At 32.0% G+C, this 15,717-nt stretch overlaps 1 protein-coding gene across 1 annotated transcript in view; it reads right to left on the minus strand.

The window, feature by feature from the left end:
- The window catches only part of RTTN (rotatin), a 213,390-nt gene that overhangs the window by 70,813 nt on the left and 126,860 nt on the right, over positions 1-15,717 (minus strand). The window contains exons 34-35 of the mRNA XM_023496275.2: positions 15,617-15,708; positions 1,108-1,204 (exon numbers count right to left, since the gene is read on the minus strand). Coding sequence (XP_023352043.1) covers positions 1,108-1,204; positions 15,617-15,708 — 189 coding nt within the window. The remainder of the gene's footprint in view (positions 1-1,107; positions 1,205-15,616; positions 15,709-15,717) is intronic.

The raw sequence follows: 15,717 nt of genomic DNA on the forward strand, positions 1-15,717 counted from the left end.
TCATTATATCTTATAAAATAATATTACTTCATAATCCTATACCACAATTTACTCAGCCGTTCCTCAATTGATAGGTATAACCTCAATCTACAATTCTTTGCCCTGAGAAGAGCTGGTATAAATATTTTATACATCTTTTTTTTTTTTTAAATCTCTGTTGGAATTTATGCCAAGTAGTGATATAATTAGGCCAAAGGATATGCATGATTTTATAGCCCTTTGGGCATAGTCCATATCTTTTGATCATTTATCAATTGGGGAATTTATCTTATTTTTTATAAATTTGACTCAGTTCCCTATATATTTGAAAAAATGAGGCCTTCAGAGAAACTGCTTCAAAATTCTTTTCATAATTACTATTGCTAATCCCCCCCTCCCATTTACTCTATTCTCTCTGTTCACCTTGACCTTCCTCAAAAGTGTTTTCTTTCTGACTATTCCCTACCCAATATGCCCTCTCTGCTCTCATTATTCCTGCTTCTCCTTTCTACTTCCCCTCCTAATTTTCTGCAGGATAAGATACATTTTCTAGGTTGGAGGATATATCCCAAGCTTCAAGGTTTTGTGCAACTGTTTTCAGAGATCCTTTTAGGAAACTGTATTATGAGCCAGCACTGTTACTCTGATCTGAGAATGAGCAAAGCAACAGAATGCTGAGACAGTCCAAAGGAAGAGGATTCTTTAATCTCCCTCAGATCAGCTGCCCAATTCCCCCTACCTGTGGGCTGAGATCTCTGGGGGCCTCTGCTGTCACTACCATGGTTTGTGCTGCTACTGCTGCTATTCATTCAATGGCTATCAAATCCTGATCTCTCCCACTCTAGTGCACCAAATTTTTTCTGCTGAATTGATTAAAATATTAATCATTGGTACCCTGATATAAAAAGTTTTTTCTACTAATAAAGTATTTCTGTTACTGAAAAACATTTTGGGAATTAGAGTCTTAAAGGTAAATTTCTAATTCTTATTTATTTTTCAAAAGACTTATCTGACATTTATCATTATTATTATTACATTCCTTGCCTGAAATTAACATTTAAATATTTGTCTTGTTTAATCTGTAATTTTAAAAAATTAGCCATTCAAATCTATACCCAAGAATGTTACCTTGAGCCATAAGACGATCTTTCAATTCAGGAATGTCTGTTGCTATCATATGCGGCGAAACATCAGCACTTTCCAATGAAGATGGCACTAGTGGAACCTAAAAACACATAAAGAAAAATATACTTTATTATTCTTCAATGCCAGGATAGGGATAATAAAACATTCATTTGATACTTATAAGAGATTTTCAAATACTTGAAAACATTATTATGTCCTTCTTAGTCTTCTGTTCTTTAAGCTAATATCTCCAGTTTTTTCAATGGATCTTTGTTTGCACATTCTTGCACATTGTCTCATTAATCATCTCGTGATACTTATCATTCTTTTCAACTTGTCTTTTTTGAGAGGTCCAGTACATGGAAGAACAGAGCAGAACTAATAGTTCATGCCTATATCATCCTGTATTTATGATATTGATATTTAAAACTCCAGTACAAAATTTCAAATTTAGTCTTAATTGATTTTATATTACCCTTTGATTTTAATCTATCAAGATCTTTTTAGCTCTAGATTCTGTCATGCAATGTTTTAGTTATAATTTCATGATAAATATAAAATTGAGAGATATATGTGCTTTTATCTAAGCCATTAATAAAAATGACCAAAGGCCAAAGAAAGATCCTCTGAAACTTCTATAAAGAGCTTCCTTCTAATTTGATTTTGGCCCTTAAATGATTTTTCTTTACTTTTGATCATTCAATCAGATCCAAACTACCCTAACAATACTGTTCTATCTCTTAATCATAAGTAGAAAAGGAACTCTTTTGTTAAATATTTTGCTACAATCTAAGTACACTAATGTCTATATTATCCTCCTGATTTACCAACCTAGTTGTACAATCAAAGAAATAAATGAGATTATGTGGTATATTCTGTTATTAATAAAGTCATTCTGACTTTTAGTAATCATGATTTTTCCCTTTTAGCCTTCACATGCTATTACCTTTTGTTCACTTACTGAAAAAGTGAATGACAATGTTTTTTATCCCAAGTGACCAATCTACTAAATATTCAACACTGAAGGCTGTTAACAGACTCCCTGCATTCATAACCATGGTTTATGAAACATGTTATTAGAATATAGTTTCCAATCACAAGGGAGGAAAGGCTCCTGAGAAACAGGATTAAATTGCAATCTCACTATTCTTAATTGCATTATCTAATTTTAAATCTAACATTAATTATTACACAGTAATTAATAATAAAATTATCATTATCCCAAAGTATCAGGGGAAAGTTTCTGGGGAAAGGCCAGAGTGCAGGCCAAGAAAGCAATGACCATATCTCTCCCCAGATCACAATATCTTGAAAAAACTGAAAATTTCAAAATCCCCAGAACTTACTCTGAAAACCAGTGTCAAAAAGCTTGAGAATGTCCATCCTCCTACTCCACCATTCCAGGACTATAGTCCAGAATTCACATAAAATTTCAGAACAAGAAATAAGGTAGAAAAATAACCAAAAAACAAAAAAATCAGACCATAGAAAACGACCATGGTGATTGGTAAGATCAAGACTAATTCAAAGAAGACAATGAAGTCAAAGTACCTAAAAGTAAAACCTCAAAGAAAAAAATAACTGACCTCAAAAATAGATCAAGGAGAGATAATTGAAAAATTATTGGACTACCTGAAAGTCAATATCAAAGATAGCAGCTAGACATTTTTTCAATAAATTATCAAAGAAAGTTGCCTTTAAGAGACTTTAGAGGAAGAATGTGGGGATGAGAGAGAGACACTGAGAGACAGAGAGAGAGAGAGAGAGAGAGAGAGAGAGAGAGAGAGAGCAACAGAAGAAAATAGGATAAAAGAAAATATAGTTCATAATATATATATATATATATATAATAATAGTTCGTAAGTGTGAATGTGAATGAGATGAACCATTTTCAGGAAATCCTGAAAACAGAATAAAAAAAAAAACTAAAATGAAATAGAAACCACAATTCAACAATATGTTGTTTACAAGAAACACACTTGAAAAAGAAACACACACAGAATTAAAATAAAGGTCTGAAGAAGAATTTACTATGCTTTAGCTGAATTAAAAAAAAAAAAAAGACAAAATGTAGCTAAAATAGAACTGATTAAAGGTGATAAATAGTAAAATTATTCCTTGCTGAAAGGTACCACAAACAATGAAGTAATATTAATAGAAAACAAATTCACCAATGAACAGCAACCAAATTCTTAAAGGAAAAGTTAATTATAGGAGGATATAGGAAAACTATTCCAGTAGGCACCTCAACTCTCTTCCCTTAGAGCAAAATTTAACCATAACAGATGAGAGGTCAAGGAAATGAAAAGAATCTTAGAAAAGTTAGATACGATAGCTTTCTGGGAAAAAAAATGAATGGGAATGGAAAGGATTATACCTTTTTTTTTTTTCAACTGTATATAACACCTTCACAAAAATTCATCATGTATAAGGTATAAAACCTTACTACCAAATGTAAAAAATAATAATAATAAGTACATACTTTTAAAGACCATATGCAATAAAAATTATATTTAATAAGTGGCCATGGAAGGATAGTTACATTTAAAGAAATCAAATAATCTAAACCCAAAGAACGAGTGCATCAAAAAAGAAATCATAGAAACAATCATTAAACAGAATGACAACAATGACCAACATTTCAAAATGTAGCCAAAGCAGTACTTAGGGGAAAATTTACCTCTAAATGCATATAAAAGTAAAAGACAGAAAAAGTAGATAAATGAACTGGGCATTCAATTTAAATAAAAGGGCAAATTATTAAAAATCCTCTATTTAACATCAAATTGAAAATCCTGAAAATGAAAGTAGAGTTTAATAAAATTGGAACTAAAAAAAAAAATTCGACATAAATAAAACTAGGGGCTAGTTTTATGAAAAGGCCAATAAAATAGATAAATCATTGGTTAATTTTATTTTTTACAAAAAAAAAAATTACTAGTATCAAAAATGAAAAAGGTAAATAACCAATCAAGATGAATTCAAAGCCATTATTAAATTACTTTTTCCAATAAAACTGATTATCTTAAGTAAAACTGATGAATATTTACAAAAATATAAACTGCCCAGATTAAAAAGAAATAAACAATTTAGAAAAAGAAATTGAAGGGCAGCTAGTAGGTGCAGTGGATAAAGCACTGGCCGTGAATTCAAGAGGACTTAAGTTCAAATCTAGCCTCAGACATTTAATACTAATTGTGTGATCCTGGACAAAAGAAAAAGAGAGAGAGAGAGAGAGAGAAAGAGAAAGAGAGAGAAATTGAACAAGCCATAAATGAGCTCCCTAAAAAACATTCTCCAGGACAAGATGGATTCTATCAAAGATTTAAGGAATTGTTCATCCTAAATGCTATATAAACTATTTGAAAATATAGGCAAAAGAATACTACCAAATTCCTTTTATGACACAAATGTGGTTTTGATACTTAAATCAGAGAGCAAAAGCAAAGAAAGAAAACTACAAACCAATTTCCTTAATTAATATTGATGCACAAATTTTGAATAAAACATTAACAAGAAAATTAAAGCAATATATCACAAAGATTATACACTACAACCAGGTAAAAATTATACCAAGAATGAAAGGCTGGTTAAACATTAGGAAAACTATCAGCATAATTGACTTATATTAATAACAAAAAAGGTCATTTGATAATATTAATAGATGCAGAAAAAGCCTTTGACAAAACACAATAGCCATTCCTTTTAAAAAACCAAAACATCAGAAAGTGCAAGAATCAATGGAACCTTTTTTAAAAAGATAAGTAATAAACTATTTGTGTAATCAGGTAGTGGACTGAACTTGGAATCAGGAAAACTTAACTTCATGAATTCAGTGCCTCAAATACTTAATAGCTATGTGATGCTGGGCATGTCATTTAACCCTGTTTGCATCATTCCTCATCTATAAAAATGAGGCGGAAAAAGAAATGACAAAACTTTACAGCAAGATTCTTTGATAAAGGATCATTTCTCAAATATATTGGAAACTGAGCCAAATTTATAAAAATATGAGCTATTCCACAATTGATAAATTGTTAAAGAATATAGGTGGATTTCCAAAGAAGAAATCAAAGCTATTATTAGTCACATAAAATAACGTTTTAAATCACACTGATTATAGAGAGATGCAAATTAAAGTAACCCTAAGATATGACTGCACACCTATCAGATTAGCTAACATGACAAAAAAGGAAAATGACAAATACTGGAAAGGATGTGGAAAAATTCAAACACTAATGCACTGTTGACTGAACTGTGAACTAGCCTAATCTTTCTGGAGAACAATTTAGAAGTATGTTCAAAGGCCTGTAAAAGTAATACAAACCTAGTAGTGGTATTTGGCATTACAGGTAGTCCAAAGAGGTCAAAGGAAAAGGAAAAGGACCTACTTGCACATAAATATTGATAGCAGTTCTTTTTGTGATGATAAATATTTGAAAGTTGAGGGGATGTCTATAAATTGGAAAATGGCTGAAGAAGTTGTGCTTTTTGATTGTTATGGAATACTATTGTACTATGAGAAATGACAAACTGGACAGTTTCAGGAAAACATGGGAAGATTCAAATTAGCTAGTGCAAATTGACATGAGTAGAATTAGAAGGATATTGTACATAGTGATAGCAATATTGTAATGATGATCGACTGTGAAAAATTTAGCTATTCTGACAAATAATACTGATCTAAGACAATTTGAAAAATGCTATCTACCATCAGAAAGACAATTGATAAACTTTCTAAATGAAGACTGAAATTAATGAATAATTTTTTTGCTTTGTTTGCATTATCTTTTATAAAATGGTTTATATGGAAATTTATTTTTCATGACTCCATATGTACAACTGATTATCTAATTATCTGCTTTCTCAAGGAGGGGAAAAGGGTGAAAGGGAGGGAGAGAATTTGGAAGTGAACATTTTGTTTTTAAAATGAGTTTTTTTAATTACATTTAATTGGAAATTATTTAATGCAGTAAATAAAAATAATTGGAAAAAAAGATGCCACGAAGGGAATGACAAGGACAGTGATTAGTTAAACAAGTTACTGCAGAGTATCAAAAGAATGTAGGCTGTTTAAAGAGAGGATTGAATCCTTTCTTTCTTTCTTTTTGCTGTTGAGGCAATTGGGATTAAGTGACTTGCCCAAGGTAATACACCCAGGAAGTGTTGAGTGAGGCCAAATCTGAACTCAAGTCTTCCTGACTTCAAGGATGGTAGTTTATCCACTACACCAACTAGCTGCTCCAGGGAGGATTGAATGCTAAAGATAAGCTAAAGACAGGTTTTAAAATTGACCTTGTGTCTGAATAAAGACATTATACTACTGAGAATTAGCTTAAAGGAGGGCTGTAGGAGGTAATGTTTTTATAAATTAATTTGTGCTTTCAAGACAGTATCTTGAAAAGGAAGTAATACTTATAAATGGGAAAGAACTATATCTTGAAATTTTCAGAACTTTTATTTTCATATGATCAATTTCTAATTAAAATGGTAATTAAGTAGATTTAAGTAAATAAAAATGGGAGAAAGGAGAGAAACGAATTATCTTTTGCCATCCATTTATGTGATGAAGTACAATTTGGGTTCAGAGAAGCCACTCTATTTCTGCTTTTAGTGTACCAGCTGAATATAATCCTTGTTTATTCCCAAGTTGTCAAAAGGACTATACTATATTGCTTTCAGCTATGCTTCAATGTATTTCTGAAATATCTTTTCCATAAGCCTCCCATTTATTAACTGCACTAAGATAGTTTCTTATGCTAAATATGGAAAATATTATTTTTAATAGTGTTAGGGACCAGAAATCATTAACATAAGTGCAGTGCACAATACTGTACATCTCCCAAATACCACTACATCCTGCCAAAAGAAAGGACTGGAATGAGCTGAGCTCATTCTAAGTTCTATTACTGTATTTAAAAGTACAGGTCATTTTTCAATGCAGAAACCTAATTTAAAATCTTTTAAAAAGTGAACAAAATTGCATAAAGAATTTCTCTCTATGGAAGAAAAGACTGTTTGATCTCCCAGTTTGAGACAACCTAAAATGATATGTCTAGCTTCTCTTATCTACACATATTTCATTTGAGTAAGTCAGAAGGGGAAGGGGGGAGGAAGCATCAATTTATTTTCTCTGAAAATATTCTCTTCCTGAATATTGGATCATATCCACTTCTGGGCAAGACCACAGTTTAAACTACCAATACATCTCAAACTCTATGCTCAATTTCACACCAAATTTTTCTGTAGCTCATAATTTTAGAACTACCTATGATCAAAATCCTTCTAAAGAAGGCGATAGCTATTCTACTTTTCTAATTCATTAAGACATTCTTCATAAATTAATTCAGGCAAAAAATTTTTTTCAATCTAGTAGCCAATTTAATCTGAATTTACCTAGAAATTAAAAATGGAACTTTAGTGGAAGATGAACAAAATAGTTAAGTTTCTTTTCAGATGCTAAACTGAGGGGCATTGTTTACTAGAATGAACTCAAAAAAAAAATGTTTACTCTCCCTGACCCCAGAAAATCTTCCTACCAACATGCAAAAACATACCTATTGCTCATCTCCTGATTTCAAATACAATCATGGTGAAATTATTAGGAAATTTGAAATACACTAATTGAAAAACATTTTAGCCACTACATACAGATTTTAGAACTACGACAGAAAGATACAATCCAATGTCACCCTCAAAATAAAAATAGGAGCCACTAAATCACATATAAGGCTTCCTGACAACCACATATTAACTTAGAAAAACACATATTAACAGTATCTGTTTTACTGTATTTTTATTTATTTTGCTAAATATTTCCCAATTATATTTTAATCTGGTTCAAATCACACTGTAGCCCGGTAGCATATTTGACACATCTGATGTTGAAAAAAGAATGGAAAGGAGAGAGACTTAAGGCAATTAAACCAATTAGAAGACTACCATTAGTCCAGGCATGAGGGAAGGAGAACCTGAATTGGAGTATTCATGATGCAAAAGAGAAAAGGATAAATGTAAGAAATAATATAAAAGTAGAACTGGAAAGACTGATACTGATTATATATAAATAGTTCAGTCCCTTTTGAATTATTATGAATTATGTTGAATAGGATTCAGGAGTTTACTTCAGTTAACACAAATGTGACATCAGTGTAAATGAAAGTAAAACCTTATTGAATAGTATCTGAAAAAATGAGAATCTGTAAAACTTTGTCAACAAGAAAATAGTTCTTCAGTTCTCAAAATAATATGCTTCTTGTAATAAATAATAACTAATCATTTAAATGACAACAAATAACAATGAAGCAATCGATATTTTTAAAAAGGTATTTTTCACATCCTTAGAATCCAGTAAGTAGAAAATAGAAGTGACATTTGAATTGAATAGGATTTTATCAGATGAATATATAGAGTAGAAGAGCATTCCACACAGAAGGAACAATGTTCTTCTTAGAAGATAGAGAGCGGACTATAGGTACCAAATTTTGTATAACAGACATAAGTGTTATATGCATTTGCTTGGCTTACCAATTATCCTCTCATTCAAAGAAAAAGATCTATGGAATGGTTAGGTATGGTAAGAGTAATGAGCCAATAACAACCATAACAAAAATCAATAAAACTTTTTTATTTTTTTTTTTGGTGTTTTTTTTAATGGCAGAAAACAGCTTTAAATCATTAAAGCTTAGGATAGAGGAGAGAAAAATCAAGCCATGTAAATTTTTAGAAAGTATTTTTGAAAGCATTCAGAGAAAGACCAGTAAGGTCCCAGGGATTAAAAACTCTACAGAGAAAGTCAACCTAAGAGAGATGGGAAGCTTTCAAACATGAAATAATGAATAAACAAAAAAGAAACAATTCCAAGGAAAGGGGAGAAATTGTCTGAAATCAAAGATATGGACACAAAATTCTTCAATCAACATGCTGTAAAAAGAAATAGAGAAGAGATAGAAGTAGTGGCAGATATAACTAAGAACAGCTACAAAAGTATGGCACAGTAGTTTTAAGAGTGCTTAAGATTAGAATGGGTTGTAACTAGCAATAAAAACTAAGCTTTGAAAAGTCAGTTGCTTTTTGTTGTTGTTTCTTTTAACCTATAATAAAAGAAGAATCAATCAATAAGAATTTATTAAGTACTTACCTTATTTTAGGGACTGTGCTAGGAGCTGGGCATAAAAAGACAAAAAAGAAACAATCCTCAATTCAAGGAATTTACATTCTTAGGTGCATAAAAAGGCACAGGGCAGTTATGGAAGGTTTGGAGATGATGCTGGGCTGCCTGCCATTCAGTCTCTCCCCACTGCAGTTCATCCTCTACTAAGCTATCTAAGGGATTTTCTTAACATGTAGGTTCAACTATGTAATACCCTTCCCCCTATTCCATAAATTATGGTGGCATTCTATCACCTCTAAGGTTAAATATAAAATTCTGTTTGGCATTCCTAGTTCTTCACTGACTAGCACCTCCTGTCCCCCTACACCCCACACACCCTTCTGCCCCATTTCCACATATTCTTCAAACCAGTGATACTGGCTTCCTTGCTATTCCTTGAACAAGACATCTTCCATCTTCCAACAGTCAAAGAGACTTTGGGAAAGCTGGTGAGAGAGTCTTAATAACAGCAAATCAGCAACTTAGACCCACAATCCTTGCTTAGTAGAGCAGAACAGCAGGGGAGCAACTTTCAGTCCCAGCTCAGAAAATAAACTCTGAGAAACCAGGCTATTTGCTGAAAAGAACAGGCAAAACTACCCCCTGAAAATACAAGGGACCTCTGTGCTCAAAGACCACAGAAAGCTATTATGGCGACAGGGTAGACTAAAACACCAACTCAGATGAGGACAAAATTTCCACAGAAGCAATCTCAAAGGAAGGAAAAAAAATTGTCTGAAGAAAAACTTCTTTAAAAAGTAGAATTAACCAAATGGAAAAAGAGATACAAAAGCTAATAGAAGAAAATCACACATTAAAAACTAGAATGGAACAAATGGAAGCTAATGATTCTGTGAGATAGCAAGAACCAGTCAAACAAACTAAAAAGAATGAAAAAAATGAAAGAAAATGTGAAATACTTCATTGGAAAAAACAGCTGACTTGGAAAATAGATCCAAAACAGACTATGTAAAAATTATTGTCCTACCTGAAGATCATAATCAAAAATAGAGCCTGTATAGCATTCTTCAAAAGATCATTAAGGAAAACTACCCTAATATTTTAGAAACAGAGAGAGAAATATTCATTGAAAGAATCCATCGATCATCTTCAGAAAGAGATCCCAAAGGAAAGCCCCAAGGAACATTGTTACAAAACAAGTACAAGCTCAAGAAAAAAATACTGCAAGTTGCCAGACAAAAAATTCCAATATCAAAGAGTAACAGTCAGGATTACCCAGAATCTGGCAGCCTCTACAACAGAGGATCAGAGGGCCTGGAATACTATATTCCGGAAATTAAAGGGACCTAAGGTTATAACCATTAATTAACTACCCAGAAAGACTCAGCATCAACTTTCAGGGGAGGTAATGAAGCTTCAGCAAAATAGGAGACTCTCAATCATTTCTATTGAAAAAACAGAACCGAACAGAAAATTTAATATAAACACAGGACTTAAGAGAAGCACTGAAAAGCAAACAGGGTAAACATCATCATGATACACTAGAATTTGAAGAGAACTTGAAGATACATCCTTCAAGTATGACTGGTAAGATAGGCATCAAAACAGAATTTAAACTCATAGTCTAGAAGCTCTTTAGACATAGAAAGAAACTTAGCACACATTTGGTCCAACTCGAAAATTTTATAGATGACGGACATTGAATATCATAAAGAACACATGACTTGCCCAGGTCACAAAGAATTAATTAATAAGCAAGACTAAAAAGCCTATATCTTAATATCTAGTATTGTATTATATTAATTATATTAAGGGGCCTTACTTGAATGTTTCAAAACTGTACCACTATGAGATATATGAAAAGGAGATGAGGATAACCAAAAAAAGAGAACTTTTCATTTTCCTTTTCTACTAAATAACAAGTCAATGCTAAGATAAATAAGATTCCTAAAGAGCCAGAATGACTTTATAAAGAACAGGTTTATAAAGAACAGACTAACCTTAAAGTTTAATTATATTGGCAGATCAAAGCAAATCTGTAAGTACAGTTTGCCTAGCTTTATAAAACATTTGGTGAAAGTTTTCCTTGTTAATTTTGGTGGGTACTATGTAGTAATCTAGCTATAATACAATAAAATGGATTCAGAATTAATTGAATTACCAGACCCAAAGAGGTGACATTAATGATTTGATGTCACCTTGAAAGATTAATTAGTATGACTGTGGGATCTAGTTTGGCCTTATGATACTGAATGTTTTATCAATGACCTGGATAAAGTCATATTTTGTGAATCTGCAGATGGCCCAAAACTAGGAAGGACTAAAAGAATTAGGATTCAAAAAATCTTGAGAGACTACACTGTAAGAAGTCTCATCTAAAAATAAGAAATTGGGGCTGTATCTATGATTTTACTGATATGGCAAGGTAAGAATAAGCACTTATCATGTACCAACAATGTGCTAATGATGACACTTAGTGCTTTATAATTATTACTTCATTTGATCCTCACAATAACCCTGAGAGACAGGTATTATTATTCCCATTTTACAATTGAGGAAACTGAAGCAAGGTTAAATGTCTTGAACAGCATCAGACAGCTAATAAGTGTCTGAGATCATCTGGAATGCTCTACCACAGGTTAGGCAGTCCATGTAAACATAGGAGATAGATTCTTTGAGTTTGCATATCTCACAACATTTCTATGATACAGGAAACTCCCTCTAGAAATATGGATTAGTACCTTCGCTGCCTCAGGAAGTCACCTAGAACACTGAGCAATTAAGTGGCTTATACAGGGTTACAAAACTAATATATGTCAAAAGTGTGACTTTAACCCAGATTCAAGTCTTCCTAAATTCAAGGCTAACTTTCTATTCATACATCAAAGAATTTCTCATATGTTCTTATAGTACATAAGTGAATAGAGATTAACATGAAGCCTTATATTTAGATTCAAAGTCATGCTTCTGGCATGTACTAACTGTATTACCATGATGGGTTATTTAACCTCTCAGTCCCCTAGGGTAACTCTTTAAGACAATAAATTACAGATGATCAGAATCAAGACAATTTCCACACCAGGAGTTCCCACAGTGATAAAATTATAGGTCTGGATCACCTACTACAGATTTATTGTAGTAAAGTACTACATAGCAAATTTTATTTATAGAAAAAAAAACTAATTTAACAATATTAAGGTTACTCGAAACGACAAAAATGCTTCCACACCAGATTGCTCGAAATTTTCTAAAATAACTGTAACCATTTCTTTAGAAATTAGAGTTTGAATTTGTTCTGATTATGTCATAAAAGAACTAATGCTGTAATTATGCCCTGAAATGCTTTTCCTATAAAAAAGAATCATAGCAACATTCTCTGGGAAAGTGGTGAAAGTACGACATCTAGTGGATTGAAGATAACTTACTTTTCTGAGTAAAGGTTCACAGCTTTTAAAAATTCTAACTGAACCGATTAACTTTTAATTAATTGTAATAAATAATTTTTTAAAATGAAACTTTACCTTTGTAAAGAAATGCCAAAAATTCCCTAAGTTTACAAACATCAATTAAGAAATTACTACTAGAAAGTAAATTGTTCCTTACCTATATAGTGAGATGTATAAATATCATGCTAATCTCTATTTTGATTAATTTCTGATAAATGTGATTTTCAGCAGATAAATGGACTAAAATGCTATATGTTAGCATTCCTACAAATAACTGAAAAAAGTGATTACCATATACTTTCTAAAATTTGATAACATGCTAACTGAACAAAGTCTCCTCTAATGCTGGTTAATCTACTCTTAAAAAAAAAAAATCAGTGTGGAAAATGTGTTTGGAAGGAAGGCACATATTTAGCCTATATCAAATTGTTCACTGTCCTGGGGAGGAGGGAGGTGAAGAGAGAGGAAAAGGGTTTGTAATACAAGTTTTACAGAAACAGATCATGAAGGATGTCTTTGCATGTATTTGGAGAGATGAAATATAAAGAATAATTCCAAAAAGAAGTATATACATGAATGTAAGATCTTTATGACAAATTTTCTGTTCTGTACTACTCAATGCAATATTCAATATCATGCATAATGATTATGTATAAAATATCCCTAAAAGAAAGATCAAGGAACAAACTAATTACATATTACCTGAGGGAGAAAATTTTTAAGATCAAATTTCTGCTTAAAATAATTGTGTGTGTGTGTGTGTGTGTGTAAGAGCAAATCAATTAATGCCCAAAGGGATATAAAACTGTGCATACCCTTTGATCTAGCAGTGTCACTAATGAGTCTGTGTCCCAAAGGTCATAAAAGAAGTAAAAAGACCCATGTGTGCAAAAATGCTTGTAGTAGGCTCTTTTTGTAGTGGCAAGAAATTGGAAATTGAATGAATACCCATCAATCGGGGAATGGCTGAATAAGCCATATATGAATGCAAAGAAATATTATTGTTCTATAAGAAATGATGAGCAGGTTGATTTCAGAAAAGCCTGAAAAGACTTACATGAATTTTTGTTGAATGATGTTAAGCAGAACCAGGAAAACACTGTATAAGCAACAGCAAGATTAAGTGAAAATCAACTATGATAGACTTAGATCTTCTTAGCAATGCAGTGATCCAAGATAATTCCAATGGACTTGGGATGGAAAATGCTATCTTCAGCCAAAGAGAGATGGAATGTAGATCAAAACATAGTTTTTTCACTTTTTTTGTTTGCTTGCTTAGTCTTTCTCATGTACTTTCCCCTTTTGGTTTGATTTTTCTTGTACAATATGACAATATGGAAAAATGTTTAAAAGTATTGTACATGTATGACCTATATCATACTCCTGGCTATCTTGGGGAGGGAGAAAGTAGGATGGGTAGAAAGAAAAAAATTTGGACATGAAATCATAAAAATGAATGGTGAAAACTATCTTTATATGTATTTAGAAAAATAAAATATTGAGAAAAAAAGAGTAAATTAGTTAAATATGTTATCCTCAGCCCCATGCTCGCCTCTAATTACAAATATTATTTATGGTCTATACAACTTATTTACTGTCTTAATCATTTATTTTATATTTTTATTTGATTACATCAATCAATCATTCATCAATTATTTCCCAACTATATTTTAAAATTTCTTTACTGCCATCTGGCTTCCGTTACTTCCTTCAAATCTTAGATAAAATTCTATCTTCTTGAAGAAGCCTTTCTCAATCCTTCTTGATTATATTGCCATCCTTCTGAGATTAACTCCAATATATACCGAATTTTATTTGTACATGGTTGTTTGCATATTTTATTTGCAGATTGTCTCTTCCATTAGACTGGGAGCTCTTTGAGTGAAGGGATTGTTTTTGCTTTTCTTCTTTAACATATAGTGCCAATACTTTATCTTTCCAGTATAATGCTGACAAAGTTACTGCTACAATGTGGAGTATCTGAGACTTTTTAATAATACTTGTTGAAATGAATATTTTTACTTGAAGTTAATTTTTTTTAAAGTGTAGCAAATAATGTGATAGGTCAGTATTGCCCAGCCCCCAATTTCAAAGTTAGTTTAGGAAAGGACTATCAAAATTCATATTGATAGTATAGATCATAGAACTATAAAGAGTTAAAAAAGAACTTAGAGAGAATCTTTACAAGTCAATTGCCTTCCTGATTTTTATAGATAAGTAAACTGAGGCCCATGATTGTACTATTAAAAAAAAAAAAAACCCACCTCTGGAAGTCAGACTACCTCAGTTCAAATTCCTCCCATGAAATTTGCTTATATATGTGACCCTGAGGAATTCAAAATCTCCATGGATCTCAAATTTCTCCTCTAGAAAATGAAGGAGCTGGTCTATATGACTTTAGAGGTCCCTTCCAGTACAGAAATGTTATTCATCAATAAGCACCCCACATCACAGAGCAAGACAAAGCTAGATCTCTACCTTTCCAGTATAGAAATCTTTTTTTTTAAACACACAGACCATTTTGATTTTTCCTAAAAATGATTTCAATAGAATAGATCCTGTTTTCAATGGATCTACCTGCAGCAAAATGACTTCACAATTTTAGAAATGTGCTGAATTCCAGAGATTGAACTCCTTAGTTATATAATAAGAATGTGTGTATGTGTGTGTGTGTGTGTGTGTGTGTGTGTGTGTGTGTGTTTCATAAGCAGTTGCTTTTGTCTTTTTTTTCCTTTCTTGTAACTATTTTGACATTTCTTAATTGCCTTGACATAGGAAATCAAATTTGGAATTTGTGATTAAAATTAAGACATTTTTGCTTGCAATTTCCCTTGTCTCCCCTATCCAAATATGAAACATTTTAGAGCCATCTGCAATTTCTTTATATGTTAAAAAACTGGGGGGTGGGAGGGTGAAGGGAGGGGAAGGGCATTTATGAGTCCTTAGAACTTACCACTGTCTCTACTGTTGAAGGAGAACTTGGACCTTGACTTTGGTTGGCTGGACTGTACTGTCCCCTTCCAAAATGGATTGAGTCATCAAAATCTGTAGTAA

Source organism: Sarcophilus harrisii, chromosome 1, assembly GCF_902635505.1.
Source record: "Sarcophilus harrisii chromosome 1, mSarHar1.11, whole genome shotgun sequence".
Lineage (NCBI taxonomy): Eukaryota > Metazoa > Chordata > Mammalia > Dasyuromorphia > Dasyuridae > Sarcophilus > Sarcophilus harrisii.